Source organism: Microcaecilia unicolor, chromosome 9 (assembly GCF_901765095.1).
Source record: "Microcaecilia unicolor chromosome 9, aMicUni1.1, whole genome shotgun sequence".
In the NCBI taxonomy this organism is placed as follows: Eukaryota; Metazoa; Chordata; class Amphibia; order Gymnophiona; family Siphonopidae; genus Microcaecilia; species Microcaecilia unicolor.
Window position 1 is genome coordinate 137,660,062 of NC_044039.1, and position 16,046 is coordinate 137,676,107.

Consider the following 16,046-nt stretch of genomic DNA (forward strand, 5'->3'; position numbering starts at 1 on the left):
AACTCCTAGGGATTACTCCCCTTGATCTATTCAAAAGTTATCTGAATGAGGTGTTGAAAATGCCTCTGGAAGCTATACCGCCTGTTAATAAAATATATTACATTCCTATTCCTAAAGGAGAGATTGGGAAAAGTCAAGAAGCTCAACTTATGAATATAGATCCTGGAAATATCTCAGCTATACCTGAACAAACACTGGACGAGACAACAGAAAGGTCTACATTGATAGTGTCTTTAATATTTGAACAGGATTTAAACAACATAATGAAACAGTACTTTAAGAATTTAAAAACCTGTTTTGGGGGTATTAAAGTACAGATTTTTCCGGATGTTACAAAATTGACTCAGCAGAGAAGGAAAGCCTTCTTGGCACTGAAATCAAGAACTGTTGAGATAGGAGGAATGTTTTTCCTAGCCTATCCGTGCAAGTGCCTTGTGAGACTGGGTCAGGTTAAATATACATTTTTTTCACCTGATGCCCTTAAATCTTTTCTTGATTCTAAACAGTTGTAATATTACAAGGAAATACTACGCCACCTTATATTTCTGTGAATTATTGTTATACTAGTAAAAAAAGCCCCGTTTCTGATGCAAATGAAACGGGGGCTAGCAATGTTTTCTTCTGTGTGCATGTGGGAGTGTGTGTGTCCCTGCCCTCTGGCCTCTCTCCCCTCCCCCCTCTGAGTCCTTCACTGTTACAGAGCCAGCGATTTGATTTCATGCTCTAAAAAGCCCCGTTTCTGATGCAAATTAAACGGGGGCTAGCAATGTTTTCTTCTGTGTGCATGTGGGAGTGTGTGTGTCCCTGCCCTCTGGCCTCTCTCCCCTCCCCCCTCTGAGTCCTTCACTGTTACAGAGCCAGCGATTTGATTTCGTGCTCTGCTGTTTTCCTTCACTGACTGTGTTACAGAGAGGGCGGGGCAGACACTCATAGGGAAACCGGATATCTTGCCCCCTTCACACTTCCGGCTGGAGGCTTCATAGAACGTTGGTGTTGCCTTTTATATAGAGAGATGTTCCCCTAACTCTTTTCGTCTCCTCCAATAATGAGGTCTAAGGAAGCAATAATTATCATGTTAGTTAAAAACTTAAGATTATTTTTGAAGTAGGTTTTACTTTTTTAAGATGTTTTCTTCAAGGAATGTCATTATTTCTGTATAAACAAGTACTATGGCTGTATTTCAGTAACAAGTGTATTCTTGTTAAAATGTTTAAAACTTAATAAACAAATTGAAACATTTAAAAAAAAAAAATATCTCTCCCTTTCTCTGCTGGGCACCTACCTGATCCTTCTCAATCTCTGCCATCCCTTTCTGAGAAGAGGAAGGTGGATTCTGGTTTGGATGTGGACCCTGGTCCTCCTCCCTCTCCTCTATCTTTGAAGGGGCTTTCTACAGTTTTTTGACCCTTCTGCTTTGCCTGATGCTGTGGAAAAGAGGGAGCTTGCTCTGGAAGAATCTGTTGACCCTACTGTGGTCTGCATATTTCATAGAGAGGAATTGCCTTCCTTTATAACAAAGGCCTTGGAAGTTCTGAATATCTCCTCTCCTGTGCTTCAGACTGCTGTGACGTCTAACCCTAAGATGGCTGTGGAAGAGCTAATCACAGCCCAGGGGGAAATTCCTCAGGGTGGCTAGGGATACGGCCCATATCTCAGGAACAGCTGGACAAGTTAAAGTTGCCCATGGTTGATGCCTTAGTGGTGGCTGTGACTAAGAAGACTACCCTCCCTTTGGAGGAGGGATAGCTCTTAAGGACATGCAGGATAGAAAATTGGAATCTGCACTGAAGCTTTCCTTTGAGATTGCGGCTTTGTCCTTGCAAGCGTCCACTTGTAGCTCTTATTTGGCTAGAGCTTGTTTATCGTGGGTTCAGCAGGCTGCTGATAACTTTTCAGATCCAGATTCTTTCTCCTCTCGTGAAGTTCCATCTATGGAGACTGGTTTGGCTTTCTTGGCTGATTCCTTGTATGATCTTATTTGGGCTTCTGCTAAACAAATTACCTTGTCAGTAACAGCCAGATGCTTATTGTGGCTTCTGCACTGGTCTGCAGATGCTACCTCTAAACAGCGCTTGACTAAACTTCCCTTTCGGGGTAAGCCGCTATTTGGAGAGGATTTGAAAAAGATTTGGGGGGATTCTCAGAGTCTTTCTGAGGACAAGCCTAAATCCTCATTCCAGATCTCTCTGGTATGATCCTGTCCGAAACATGCGAAGCGCCTGGCTGTTACCATACCTTTCAGAAGCCCAAGTATCAGTCTAAGTCATCCTTTCATAGTTATAGAGCTGTCAACAATCATCTCGATTAGGTCCCTCCTCCCGTGATCCACAATGATGGGGTCCACTCTTCACTGCAACTGATAGGGGGTTGGCTGTCCAACTGTTATGAAGAGTGGTCCAAAATAGCATCAGATCACTGGATCCTGAATATCAGAGACAGTTACAAGTTAGACTTCTGTCAAGTCGATTGTTTTTCTTTTATGTTGGATTCCTTGTGCAAGAAGGGAGCAGTTCTGGACATCCTTTGCAATCTATGCGCTTTGGGGCTATCATACCTGTCCCTTCTCAGGAAAGGGGGACGGGTCGCTACTTTGTTTATTTTCTAGTACCAAAGAAGTTCATGACCTAAAAAATGTGAACAGATTCCTTTAGGTCAAGCATTTCTGCATGGAAACCTTGCTTTTGGTGATGGCTGTTCTCTGGATCTCAAGGCCTACTTTCATATTCCAATCTGGCTGCCTCATCGGCTCTTCTTGAAGTTTGTGATTCAAGGGCAGCACTTTCAGTTAAAGGCAATCAGGACAATGCCGTTTGGCTTAGATACAACTCCCAGAACCTTCTCCAAGGTCTTGGTGGTGGTGGCGGCGGCAGTGTTCCTTCGGAAGGAGGGCATTCAAGTTTATCAGAGCTTCCTCTCATCAGGAGAGTCTGACAGCTACCTCTTGCGTGATCAGCTTGCTGAAGTCCCTGAGTTGGGTGGTCAACTTTTCAGACACGGTTCAACTCCTCTCAATGTCTGGACTACTTGGGAGTTTGCTTCAACACTCTCCAGGTCAAGGTGCTCCTTCCAGAACAAATTTGTTCTTTACTCCCATCTGTTGAGTATTTGAGTCTGGGACTTTGTTCAGATAGTGGGGTCCATGGCTGTGCCTCTGAATTTCATTCCATAGGCCAAGATTCAAATGCATTCTCTTAAGCACTCTCTTCTATGTTGCTGGTCTCCTGTTTCTCGGGACTACAACCTTTGTATGCCCTGGATGTCCCAGGCGAGACACTGCATGGTTTGGTGGCTGTATGACTGCAGTGTCTTCAAAGGTATCTCTTTGGCAATTCCTCGGTGGGTAGTGGTCATGACAGATGCTAGTCTTAATGATTTGGGGAGCTCAGTGTCGGAAGCAAAGTGCTCGGACTCTGGTCCAAATGGAGGCCCTCTAGCCAATAATTTTTCTGGAACCCAGAGTGGTCTGGTTAGCTTTGAAAGACTTCCAGCATATTCTTAGGGGTTTCCTGGTGAGAGTACTGTTGGACAATGTGACGATGTTGACTTACATCATCAGGCAAGGAGAAACTTGCAGTGCTTCTTTAGCATTGGAGACTCATCTTCTGATTTAGTGGGCAGAATATCATGTCCCCATGCTCTTGGCAGCGCACACTGCTGACAGCTTGAATGTTCAGTCAGATTTTCTCAGTAAAAATTTCCTAGATCTGGGGGAGTGGGAGTTGTCACCAACAGTATTTCACCTGATCACTCAGAAATGGGTCACTCTGACCTTAGATTTCATGGCGACCAAGCGCATTGCCAAAGGCCCTCGATTTTAATTAGAAGAGTTTGGTTCAGAAGGTCTAGATACTATTCAGGACTGGCTGGCGAGGGAACTGCTTTATGCTTTCCTGCTATGACCGATGATAGGGAGAGTTCTCCACAAGATCCTTCTTCATCAAGGACTGGGGATTCTCATTGCTTCCAACTGGCCCCGCAGGCCCTGGTATGTGGATCTAGTCCACTTCTTGGTCAAGAGTCCACTCTGTCTTCCTCCCCTTTACGATCTTCTGTCTCGGAGACCCATTCTCATGGAGGATCCCTCCCCCTTTGGTCTTGCAGCTTGGCTATTGAGAGGTCACAACTAAGAAAGAGGGGTATTCGGAAGATGTCATTACTGCCTTACTTTAAGTGCAGAAGTGGTCTACTACTACAGTGTATGCTTGCATCTGGAGGTTGTTTAAAGCCTGGTGCTCAGAAAGAGAGCAATTTCTCCCTTCTCGGCATCTATCCCTCACATTCTAGCCTTCTTGCAAGAGGGCATTAAAGGTCTGGCTCTCAGCTCCCTTAAGGTTCAGGTGGCAGCCCTATCTTGCTGTAGAGGCCACTTGTCTCAAACCTCTTTGCTGGAACCACTTCTTTTTGAAATATTTTATAAATGATCTAGAGATGAGAATGACCAGTGAGGTAATTAAACGTGCTGATGACACAGTTATTTGAAGTTGTTAAATCGCAAGGTGGATTGTGAAAAATTACAAGAGGACCTTATGAGACTGGGAGACTGGGCATCTTGATGGCAGATGACATTTAATGTGAGATAATCTCAGCCAAACCTCAGTGTTTCACCTTAGCTATCCATTGTTTTTTGCCTTCTTTCAGGAAATAAGATTGTGGAAAGAGTTAGTCTCTTGTGTCTGCTTGATGCGCATCATATTTTTGATTCACTATTTAGAAATCACTTAATGACTTTCTGACCACACTTTTGTTCTCTTTGGAGGTCCTAATAAAGGAAATATGGCTTCCAAGGCTACCATTGCCTGATGAAGAAGAGAAGACATATCTTCAGCGTATCTTCTTTCTGGTAGGCCATTTCCTTTGGCGCTGAAAGCCCGTTCAACCAGAAGCATTTCCACTTCTTTGGCGGGGTCATGTGCATTTTCTCTGATGGAAACCTATAGATCAGCTACCTGGTCGTCTTTGCATTCTTTTTCCAAGCATTACCGGGTGGATGTGTCAGCTCGATCAGAAGCATCTTTTGGGTCATCGGTACTCGTGGCTACTGTTTCTGCTTCTTTGCCTACTTCTGCTCTGATACAACCCATCAGTTCCTGAATTCATATGCTGCTGATGACAAGGAAGAAAAAATTATGTCTTACCTGATAATTTTCTTCCCTTTAGTTGCTGCGTATGAATCCAGAATCCCACCCTGTCTTCTTTCATTTTATTTCTCTATTCTAGTTTGCTGTTTCAAGTTATAGTTTCTGTATTTGTTAATATTGTAATTCAGTTCTTTGTTCGCTGTGAGGAAGGAGATGTTTCTTGTGGCTAATGGAATATTGCCTTCTGCTTTGTTATGAGAAATATTGACTCACCAGGAGCCTCTCAGTCTTACAAGTCAGAGTTCTCAATTGTGCTCTCTATCTCCACCTGCTGGTAGGCAGACATAACCCATCAATTCCTGGATTCATATACTGTGACTAAAGGAAAGAAAATTATCAGGTAAAACATAATTGAAGGAGGGTATAATGGTTACTTGAACAAGTTACAGCTGCTATATGTTGAGGGACTTCAGTGTGTAAAAACAGGGGTAGTGGAGAAGAGCTTGACCTTTGAGATTGGACCTCTCATGATTTTAAGGTTCTCCACTTGGAGTCATTACTTTGGGCAAGTAATTCTTTCTGTCCAGATTACGGTGATAAGAGAGTATTAGTAGTGTACTAAAATGTATGATTTTTTTAAATTCTTTGTCAGCTGGTGTTGACAAGTTGATTTTATCTGTTGCAGTGCCACAGAACTTTTAAACTGTAAAAGAGAACAGAGAGGTTTTCTGAGCAGGTTGTCCCAATGACGGAGCTAACAGCATCTTTACCCCACTATCAGCAAGGACAGCTGACGGAGGTATACCCTGACAGCCACTCACCTAACTTGGTAAGTGCCCTTCACGTATGTATGGCTATTTAACTTTCACAAGTTGTTGGTTGTACGATGGTAGAGAAAGCAAAGTGAAGTTTTTGTGCCATTTGCAGTTCAGTATACAGTGTATTTTTGGGTTTGTGCAATATTGCCAGTGGGCCATGAGCCCATCCCTTGCCCCTTCCATAGTTGAGCTCAATGTTTCTGAGTGCCATCCTTTTTTATGGGACAAGAGAGAATAATGTGTATATGACTGATAAGATATACAGTGCAATCCGCTTAAGAGCAAGGGTCTGGGACCAAAGAAATACATGCAGCTAACTGGAGCATGCACTTAACCGTTGTGACCCAAAGAAGCTTGACATCTGATAAACACATGTACAGTACTGTTTATTATACGTTCAGTATACAGTCTCCGTTAACTGACGTTAGGCTTACTTGAAGTAATCAGTCATAGTCCTTTTTACACGCTTGTGTCTGTGAGTTCCATAGACTACGTCTACCAGACGGTAAAAACTGTCATAGCACTGACATCCAGTGGCCTCCAGATAGGCCTGCACAGTGTTGAGACTCTCCAGCGCTCTTGCAAAAGTGACAGGAGGTTGTTGAATTTCGTCAGCATGTTCCTTGCTGCTCATTTCATCATCTTTCATCATCAGCCGTTGCCTGCGTGTAGGAACATATCTCAACATCAGTGCTGTCGTCAGCTGATGGTAGATCGTAGTGATGAAACTCCTCTTCAGTAACACCGGCTGGGATGTCAATAGCCTGTTCATCTAACATGTTTGCAACAGCTGCATCTGTTCCGTCCCTCATCACATTCTTAACAAAGCTTGCCCGCTTGTAGCAGTTCACAATGGTTGCCTGTGTAACATGATTCCAGGCTTTTTTCTGCATATGTAGGGAATCCAACAGTGATAGATTACGAGCCAGTTCAACAGCACGTTTATCCTTGCCAGTCTGGTCATCCATAACGCTCATCAGATGACGTAGCACAAGAGCCCGATAATGTTGTTTGAAATTGGCTATTATGCCCTGATCCATAGGTTGGATCAGAGAGGTAGTGTTTGGTGGCAGGAATACCACCTTGACGTTAGACAGGCTGACATCATCACTGTGTGCAGCACAATTATCACAAAGCAACAAAATCTGACACTTTTGTGCGCGCATTCTATTGTCTAACTTCTTTAGCCACTGCTTCCAAATTTCCCGAGTCATCCACGAATTTGCGTTAGCCTCGTATGACACAGGAAGTCGCTTAACATTCTTGAAGCAACGGGGCTGTTTGCTCTTTCCAGTGACGAGTGGTTCCAACTTCTTACTCCCATCCATATTGCAGCAAAGGAGGATCGTCAGTCGGTCCTTCAGCGTTTTACTTCCTGTAGTTTCGGCTTGTTTGAATGCAAGTGTTCCATCAGGAATCACTCACCAGTAGAGACCGTTTTCATCAGCATTGAAAATGTCACAAGGTGCAAACTCATTCAAGATGGTAGGAAGAACTGAAACAACCCAATTTTCAGCACCAAAGTCATCAGCGTCTTGTTTTTCACCATGCTGTTTCTTGAATTTTATGTTGTTCCTCTCCTTCCATCTTTCCAACCATCCAACAGTGGCTTTGAATTCAGTTAGTCCAAGACTTTCAGCTAGCTGATTAGCTTTTTCCATAAGCAGTGGACCACTGACAGGAAACTGTCTGCTCCTGACTTGAGAAAACCACCAAAGAAGAGCATCTTCTACATCCTCATCTTTTCCCGCCCGTTTTCGTTTCCTGTGTGGATTTGTATTGTTTTGCCAGTCTTCCAGAAGCTGGTCTTTCTGCTTCAAGATACCTGAAATTTGACTGGGATTGACACCATATTCTTTAGCAATAGATGCTTGACCTTGTTTGTTTTCTAATTTTTTAAGAACTTCTATTTGTTCAGCCAGTGTTAGTCTTACAGTTGTGCGACGACGACGACGACTCCAGTGTACACTCTAACAACATTCTTTCGCTTCTTCTGCCTGTGGCAGTTAACCAACGAGATTTCAAATTTATCGCCCCTTTGTCACCTGCCAATCGGCTTCCATATTCTATGTGTGCGCTTATGCGGAATCTTTCCTGCAGAGGAGCGGTCGTAAACCATGCATATAAGCGAATCTTGCACTTATCAGTGGTGCGCTAAACCTGTCCCTTTAGAAATTGATGGCGCCAAAAACGGGACCGAAGTACGGCATACAGTTAAACAGAGCGTGCGCTTATCCGACGTACACTTAAATGGAGTTCACTGTAGTAATGAGAAGACATAAGTCAAATCTCAAAACCTGAGGTGTATTTAGTTCAAAAAGCAGTGGATTTAGAATAGCAGGATTCTTTCTTTCCTTGCTTATAGTCCTGGATCATGCATAAATGATCCAGGAAAATGGTAATAAAATGAGCAATAGTCCATGCTATAGGTTTTACTTTCATTGTACTTTTCCAGCCTTATTTTTACATTACCTGAGATTGCAATCAAGGAAACCTTACTTGCCTAGGATTTACTGCATATAGGTCAGTTTTTGATCACAATCTTGATTCACAGTAATTTGACCCATCTCTGCCAGTCTTAGGTAAGTAGATATCACAACAGTGAGACTTTTTACAAAGGTACTGTGTTTTTTCTTTTAGGGCAGAATTGGGACTTGAGTGTTAATTCCTTAGGTCATCAACATCTGGCCCGAGTGTTATACCATGTTTTGCTTTCACACAATTTAAAAAAATCCTACTTAGATGATGACGTATTGTTGGTTTGGTGTTTGTTTGGACATCACCTTGTCTTCAACCTTGCTAGAAATGAGAGAGATCTGAAACTTGTCTCATTCCACTTCTGGAAGACCCTTTCTGAAAACAGGACTTAGCAATGTATTTTTTTTGTTTGTTATTTTTTAGCACTCTGTTCCACCCCCAAATGCAAACTGTTGAGAATCGAGGCCTATCGAAAAAGAAAAAGAAATGGGGACAGTGTGCAGGGCATTGCTCAAGGAACTCTTTCCAACTCCTTTGCGTGTATGTGTGCGTATCTGTATGTTTATTGCTAGTTCCATTGCCTCTGTATGTGCAGTGGCGTACTAAGGGCGGGACGGTGGGGGCGGTCCGCCCTGGGTGCACACTGGTGGAGGGTACAGAGAGCAGCCGCGCCTGTCGGCTCCGCTGGTTCCCTGCTCCCTCTGCCTCGGAACAGGTTACTTCCTGTTCCGGGGCAGAGGGAGCAGAGAGCCAGTGGAGCCGACAGGCGCGTGGCTGCTCTCTGCACCCTCCAGCAGCCAAGAATGCACCTGGGGGGGGGGTGTCGTGCTGTACCCTGGGGGGGACGGACGCCGCTGAAAACCAGGGGGGAGGGGGTGCGCAGTGGCGATCCGCCCCGGGTGGCAGCCGACCTAGGATCGCCACTGTGTATGTGTGTGAATGTGTCTGTGTTCTGTGTGGTTTAGAAAGAGTAATATAATATATACTATGCACAGTGAAAAAATGCCTAACATTTGATTTGCTGATTGTCATATCTATTGCAGATTGTAATTTTGCTTTCTGTATGGCTGGCAAAGCTTTTAACCTTTATAACTGGAAAGCACAATATTATTGAATGTGCAAAGAAATGCTTTTTCTCTCAGTTCAGGAATTCTGCTCTAGTTTGCTATTAATCACATCTCATGCTATTTGTAGATTAGATGGGTGTTCAAAGGGATCCTGCTCTCAGCAGTTAGCTTGTGAGAATGTAGGGTGTAGACTGCACCTGTTCATAGGATCACAAGAGTGCACGGTTTGGCTTTTACTTCTGCTTGAAGAACGGGACATGTCTGAGGACCCAGAGGAATCTGTCCCTTTGCTTTTGCTGCAGCATGACCCTTTGTCTACCTGGGCAAGGTTGGATCTAATGGTGAGGGTTCTCTGTATGTTATGTACACGAACAGCTACATGGAAATGAAAGTTCCATGACATTTTAAATTATCTATTTCAAATGCTACTGTATGACACCTCCGGAATGAAAGATGAAACTTGGATGCTTGGTGTATTGGTTTCTCTTTGTTCAAACTACTTAAAATTTCATGTGATCTTACAGATTGTGGAGCAGAATTACTAAGGCATTCCCCCATTTTTTGTGTGGAGGAGAAAGTGCTCAGTACATTGCTTCTATGTATTGGATCAAAATTCATTTTACCTTGTGCTTCAGGTTTAGTCTTCCCTCTTTATGCACATTTTTGTGATCTGATTAGAAAGCAGCCCTAATTGGTGACTGTTTTTAATCCTGTTTGTTGATTTTTACTTTATTTAACTATTTCCCTCAATATTATAAGCAATATAAAATACCAGTGCAAACATTTTCCTGGATTCTGTGACATGGATTTACAATATGTTTTAGATGGTCATAAAATTCTAATTATTTATGTAGAAATATACATTAATATAAGTAAAAAAATAAATCTCAATTATTTTTAAATAGTATTTGTTAAACTTCAAATATTAGAGACATATATAATCAGACATAAATAAAACCTAAAAATTAACCAATTGTAATTTTCATTTTTTATATCCAGCAAGTCTCATTGTTTGTATTTTAAAATTAATATGCAACAAAATTTGTTCCAAATACATGACAACTCAACCTTCTAATCTCCACAGCAATTATAAAATATCAAAATAAACCTAAATTCTTTCAGAATGTGTCTTCAGTACTGTACATTTCTGCTGCTACCTACTGATAAGAAGTGACAGATGGAAATAAATTTAGAACACTGTTTACCAAACCTGGTCTTTGAGGCACCCCAGCCAGTCAGGTTTTCTGGATATCCACAATGAATATTCATAAGAGAGATTTAAATGCAGTACCGCCACTGCATTGATCTCTCTCTCTCTTTTTCTCTCTCTCTCTCTCTCTCTTTTTGCAGCAGATGTACGCAGTAGTATTTTGTGTTGGGTTAGAATTGTTGCTGCTCCAGCTGATCTTAGGTTACAGATTTTAAAAAATGTCTCCAGGTATATTGTGTTGATGGGAGGTGTCCTATATATAAAGCCAGATACTGTATTTAAGCAGTTCTTTTTTTTTTCTAGGAGAAAAGGTGTTGGTACTCATACAGGACAAACCTCAGAGGGTGGGGTGACTCCATGGCTCTGCCCCTATGGTAGCCATATCCCTCATGAGCGCATATAAAGAGGCAGCATTGCAATTAGTACCCCAGTCCCTAGAATACCAATGTTTCTCTTATTGGGGAAAAAAAGAACAAACAAACGTTTTTACACAGAAACTGCATATTAGCAGAATACCTCACCTTAGTCATAAATACATAGAACATGAATAAGGCCTTAAAACACCAATATATCCCAGAAGTAAAATCACAAGAAGGTGCTACAGCTTGGCAAGGAGTGCAGCTGGGATCCCATTAATGCTTTCAAAAGTTAATTTACTTGATGGATCTGAGTCATTTAATGACAAGCTGAGCCAGTCCTGGTTTTACCCCCAATGGGAGTAAAACCAGGACCGGTTCAGATTGCACCTGATAACATGGAGTGGTCTGGTAGCACATAAGCTTTTCAGGTTCAAATTCTAGGAACATCTATAGCTCAAAGGTAAATTAAGGGCTGCAGGTTGCCTAGTCCAAAACTGATGGACAAAACGTCCTCAGGTACAATGTGCTTTTGTATCCTATTGAACAGAAACTGGTAAACACCACCTTAAAAGTATTTCCTATACCTTTTTAAGGAAATGTAGTAATGTCTGCCTGCAGCCAATATAAACCAAAAGGCTTATTGGGGGCTGTAAAGTCTAAATAGGTGATCCTGGCATTTTTCCTTCATGACAGGTCACTTACTGCCTCATAGGATCAGTGCAGTAGTTCACTAGAAGATCCTATGATCAAAACTCAGCGCTGGAAAATTAAAACCAGAACAGCGCGGCACAATCCTCCCTAATACTCAGTTCCAATTATATGCAAATATAGGTGTGCTGTTAGGGTAGAGCATTAGGGAGGATTGTTCGCATGCCCACTGCCCAGTCAGACGTCAGATGGGGGAGGAGGGAAGGAGGAAGTAGAGCTGCTGTGGTTCTCCTACTTATGGCATGCGTGATGGATTGGAGCTTTTCCCAGGACACTCCAGGGCTGCAGGGACACTCCGCATGGTCTAGGAAGGTCTCGGGAGGTGCCACCACGGGAAGATCTCACTCCACTGAGCACTGGCTGGGCTTGGCTTGGCCCAAGAGAAGAGCTGCTGCTGCTGAATTCAGGCCAGCCAAATCTCTGTCACTTCAGTATGGATGGCAGATTTGGGGGGGGGGGGGGGGGGGGGGGGGGCGCATAGCGTCCCACAGGTCAATCCAGAGACTTGTTGGTTATATCCCCCTGCCAGCAAATGGAGATAGAGAACTTCAGAGGTTTAATATATGTGGTCATGTGCAGCCAACTTAACCTCGGTATTCTCTCTATCAAGTAAGTGAATGGTCTGGATTGCTTAGTTCCTGGCCTGGTCCCCCAGGTCTGGAAGAACTTTTCGGGTTCAGGTGGCCCAGGCTTAGGGTCTAGGTGTACACCTAGTGGTGCCAGGTCCCTCTCGTCCTTCCCCCATTACTCCCCTCCTAGTTTGCCCTGAGGTACCTTGACTGAGATTTGCTCTGGCTCCCTCTCCTACGAGCATACATCTTACAGCCTTCTCATATTAGCATAGAGGGCTCGTGCCAGTTTATAGTCCCGGCTGTGGTGTGAGAGGATCAAAATTGCCTCCAGTAGCAGATTCCTGAAGGGGGGTGAGTATTTTTATGATGGTTGCACCAGCTGGTGTCGTCAGCGCGGCTTCCGATGTGGGAACTGGGGAGTGGCATAGGGCATTTGTTCCTACTGTTCCAGCGCAGGACCGCCGACTGCTGTACCACTGGATGCCGCTGGGTGGCCTGAAACCAGGGAACGTAGTGTTCTCCCAGTCCATTCTGGTGGACACGGTAGAGTTTTCTTTGGCACGCATGCCTGCAGGCTCCATCTTATCCACTGCACTGTGAGGCTGAGGCACCGGCGCTCCATGAAGAACCCGGTTTAACTGTAATGCTAGTGGGTTTGAGTCCTGGCCATTCTGAAGCTGTGGCTGGGGGAGCAGGGGTAGATCCCCCCCTTTTGCTCCATATTTGGTACCTTTGCAGAGTATGGCCTTTCTGATGAAGAGGCCTGAGGGGACTTGCAGACCCTTTCCTGTCAGAAGATTCCTTGGGTCTCCCACAGCTTCCCAAGCGGCCGCAGCACTGGGGTCAGAGGTCTGGCTGGATTGTGAGACTGGTCTGTGGCTTCCCCAAGCATAATGACTGCAGTTTGGCAGGTAGTGATTATACTGTGAGTGTATTATTAAGGACAATGACTATGCACACTGTTGCAGTTGGGCACTAAGAATATTTCTGTATTGATTTACCTTTGCTTGGTACCCTCCTCGAGGTGGTTTATGGTGTGTGTGCAACATAAAAGGAAGGGTCAGGATTAGGGAAGGGCCTCCTCTAGATTTTTCACTTTTACCCTTTCTCAGAGCATGGTGCTTAATTTAGTCAGGCTTAGTGCTATTGACTCCATGTTTCTGGAAGAAATGTTACATTTTTAGTTACTTTCTGAGGCTAGAGCACTGCTGTCAGGATTCTCTTGGTCTCCATGGTACTTTTGCACCCTCTGTGCTGACATGGTGGCATTTTCTCCAGGTGCAGTGTTTACATTAAAATAGTTTTACTATGGAAGGTGGCTGGCTTTTAGCCTGAAGATCACAGGTTCAAGGCTGGTTTATCCATCATATTAGAAGCTGTGGACTCAGCTCTGTTTCCAGTGGGGCATGTTTTATTTCAATCTCGCTTACTGCTTGTTTTGCCAAGCAGTTCATTGTATGACTGGAACAGTTATCACTACACTACTGTACTAAAGGTTAGCTCTCCTGTCTCATTTTGCACACTGATACTAGCTAGAGTTACCATATTGGCAGAGACAAAAAAGAGGACAGAAAAAATCTAAATGGTTGCTACCTTTGCTAAAGAAATATTTAATCGTAGTTAATGAACACACATCAAACACTGACTTACTTACAGTACAGCAGTAGACAACCTACTTTTCAAAAACTTCTGGATTTGAGTTTGACCGAGTCTGAGCTCAAGCGTACTTATCAGAAAATCGCATATACCTCAACAACTTTGGCTGGCTTCTGAGATATGTGTGAAAGTCTTTGCATGATGTATACTAAGTTGTGCTGCATGAACAAAATTCCTTTGATAGATTCAACCAGCAGGGGAAGAGAGAGGAGATCAGCAATGCCTTTCTCTGTCTTTAGCACCCCCGTGTATCCAGACTGACTAATAAGCCAGAGATAGTCTTTCTCATGATGTGGATAGGTGTGTTGGTCATAGGCACATAAAAGAGAGAGGACATGTCCCTGAAAATTAAAAATCCTACAGGACATCTCTAAAAACATCCATCTTAAAAGAGGACATATGGTAACCCTAATACTAGCCAAACTATTGCATACTAGCTCCAGCCACTACGGTATGCACAGGATCACCAGTGGCTCTATTTTTTTTATGGCATTTTTGCACCTTTTCATTGTATGGGACAACTAGCATTTATTACAGAGCTACTTCAGTGTAGAGGTAGCTTAATAGTTTAAGCAACCACCTGAGAGTGAGCACAGAGATCTAGAGATTGCTGGGACACATCCTGCTGCAGTTTGCTATCTGTAGTGCACAATGGTGCAGACAGCCATATTCTGCTACACCATCTAGCTCTAGTTCTCAGCCACACTTGTTAGCTCCAAATGAGCAGCCAATTCTTGACCCTTTCTGCAAGAAGTTAGCTTTGGCTTAGGCATCAGACAGCTGATGTGGTTTCCAAGTCACATTTAGCAAGCTACCTTTTATGTTTCAATATTTTTATTGACAACAAATGCAAATTTACAATCAGGTCCTTAAGAGAAACTTACATATCATTTCCATTGTCATCAAACATTATATAATTATGAGTCCCACTCCCCCCTTCCCCCTACAAATGCTATTAATATCTATACTCTAGAGAAATAGAGATTAGGGAACAAGCAACTGTCTCTTTGCTGATGGTTGTAGCGTATTCCAAAATTTACTCCAGGTCTGCAGCAATCGCCTCCCTTCTGCCGTATTTAAGTCACGGACTGCACATCGCTCTAGTCTTGATAAATCTATCATAAATACTCTCCATTGGGTGATGTTAGGGTCCTTTTGATCCATCCAGCCATGTAATATCACTTTCTTTCCGATCAGCACTGCACGTTGTAAAAATCTTCTATACCCCGGCAATGCTGGCTTGACATATCTATACACGTCGAACAGCATCAGTGGCTGCAACACTGTCTTTCTGTTCCAGTATGTCCAGACCCTCCCGAGCACTTGCTTCCAAAATCTTTGCACTCTTGTACAAGTCCAGAACATATGTCCCAAAGTAGCCTGAGGGGAAGCACAGGGCGGGCAGTGTCCAGTTGCGCCAAAACCTGCCCTATGGGCTCTGTGTGGTGACACGTGCAAACGGAGTACAAACTTATACTGTAGTTCCCAATATCTTGTGAATGGGGAGCTTTGTAATATAGAAAGCAAGTAGCTTTGTATTACACTCTCTGACACTTCAACTCCAAGATCTGCAGACCAGTCTTGTTCCCGTTTTTTATAATCTATGTCCTCTGTAGTATCTAATAAGTGTCTATGATGATATTTTAACGGGACTTCATTCTGAGACCCCAGTGTCAGTGCCGTACTCAACTTGTCCTGCACATCTTCACTTAGGTTAATCCAACCTATTGATACAGCATAATGTTTCACTTGCATATAAGCAAACATATCTGAAGCTGGCAATGAATACTCTCCCTGTATATCTGCAAATGCCCGCAATTGTCCCTCTTCATTAATTAATTGATATAAGAAGTGAATACCTGTTTGCCTCCATCGAGCAAACACTCCTGAGGTGGTGCCCACTGGAAAGTCAGGGTTATGGTACAAGGATAGAAAAGGCGTTGAGCTCGCTGAGAGCCCATGCCGCCTGCATAGCCACCTCCAAGCTGCTCTGGCGGATGTCACAAAGGGGTTGGTTGCGATCTTAATGTCCGGACTATGCTGATGTTTATGCGAGTGCAGCAGCCAACTGAGATGTATCTTGGGGAAGGCGGCTGACTC

General features: G+C 43.5%; 1 protein-coding gene across 1 annotated transcript in view; it reads left to right on the forward strand.

Annotated features, from left to right (window-relative positions):
* Positions 1-16,046, forward strand: part of PSEN1 (presenilin 1) — a 142,474-nt gene that overhangs the window by 31,616 nt on the left and 94,812 nt on the right. The window contains exon 3 of the mRNA XM_030214855.1: positions 5,764-5,907. Within this exon, the coding sequence (XP_030070715.1) occupies positions 5,824-5,907 (84 nt within the window). The 5' untranslated portion in view covers positions 5,764-5,823. The remainder of the gene's footprint in view (positions 1-5,763; positions 5,908-16,046) is intronic.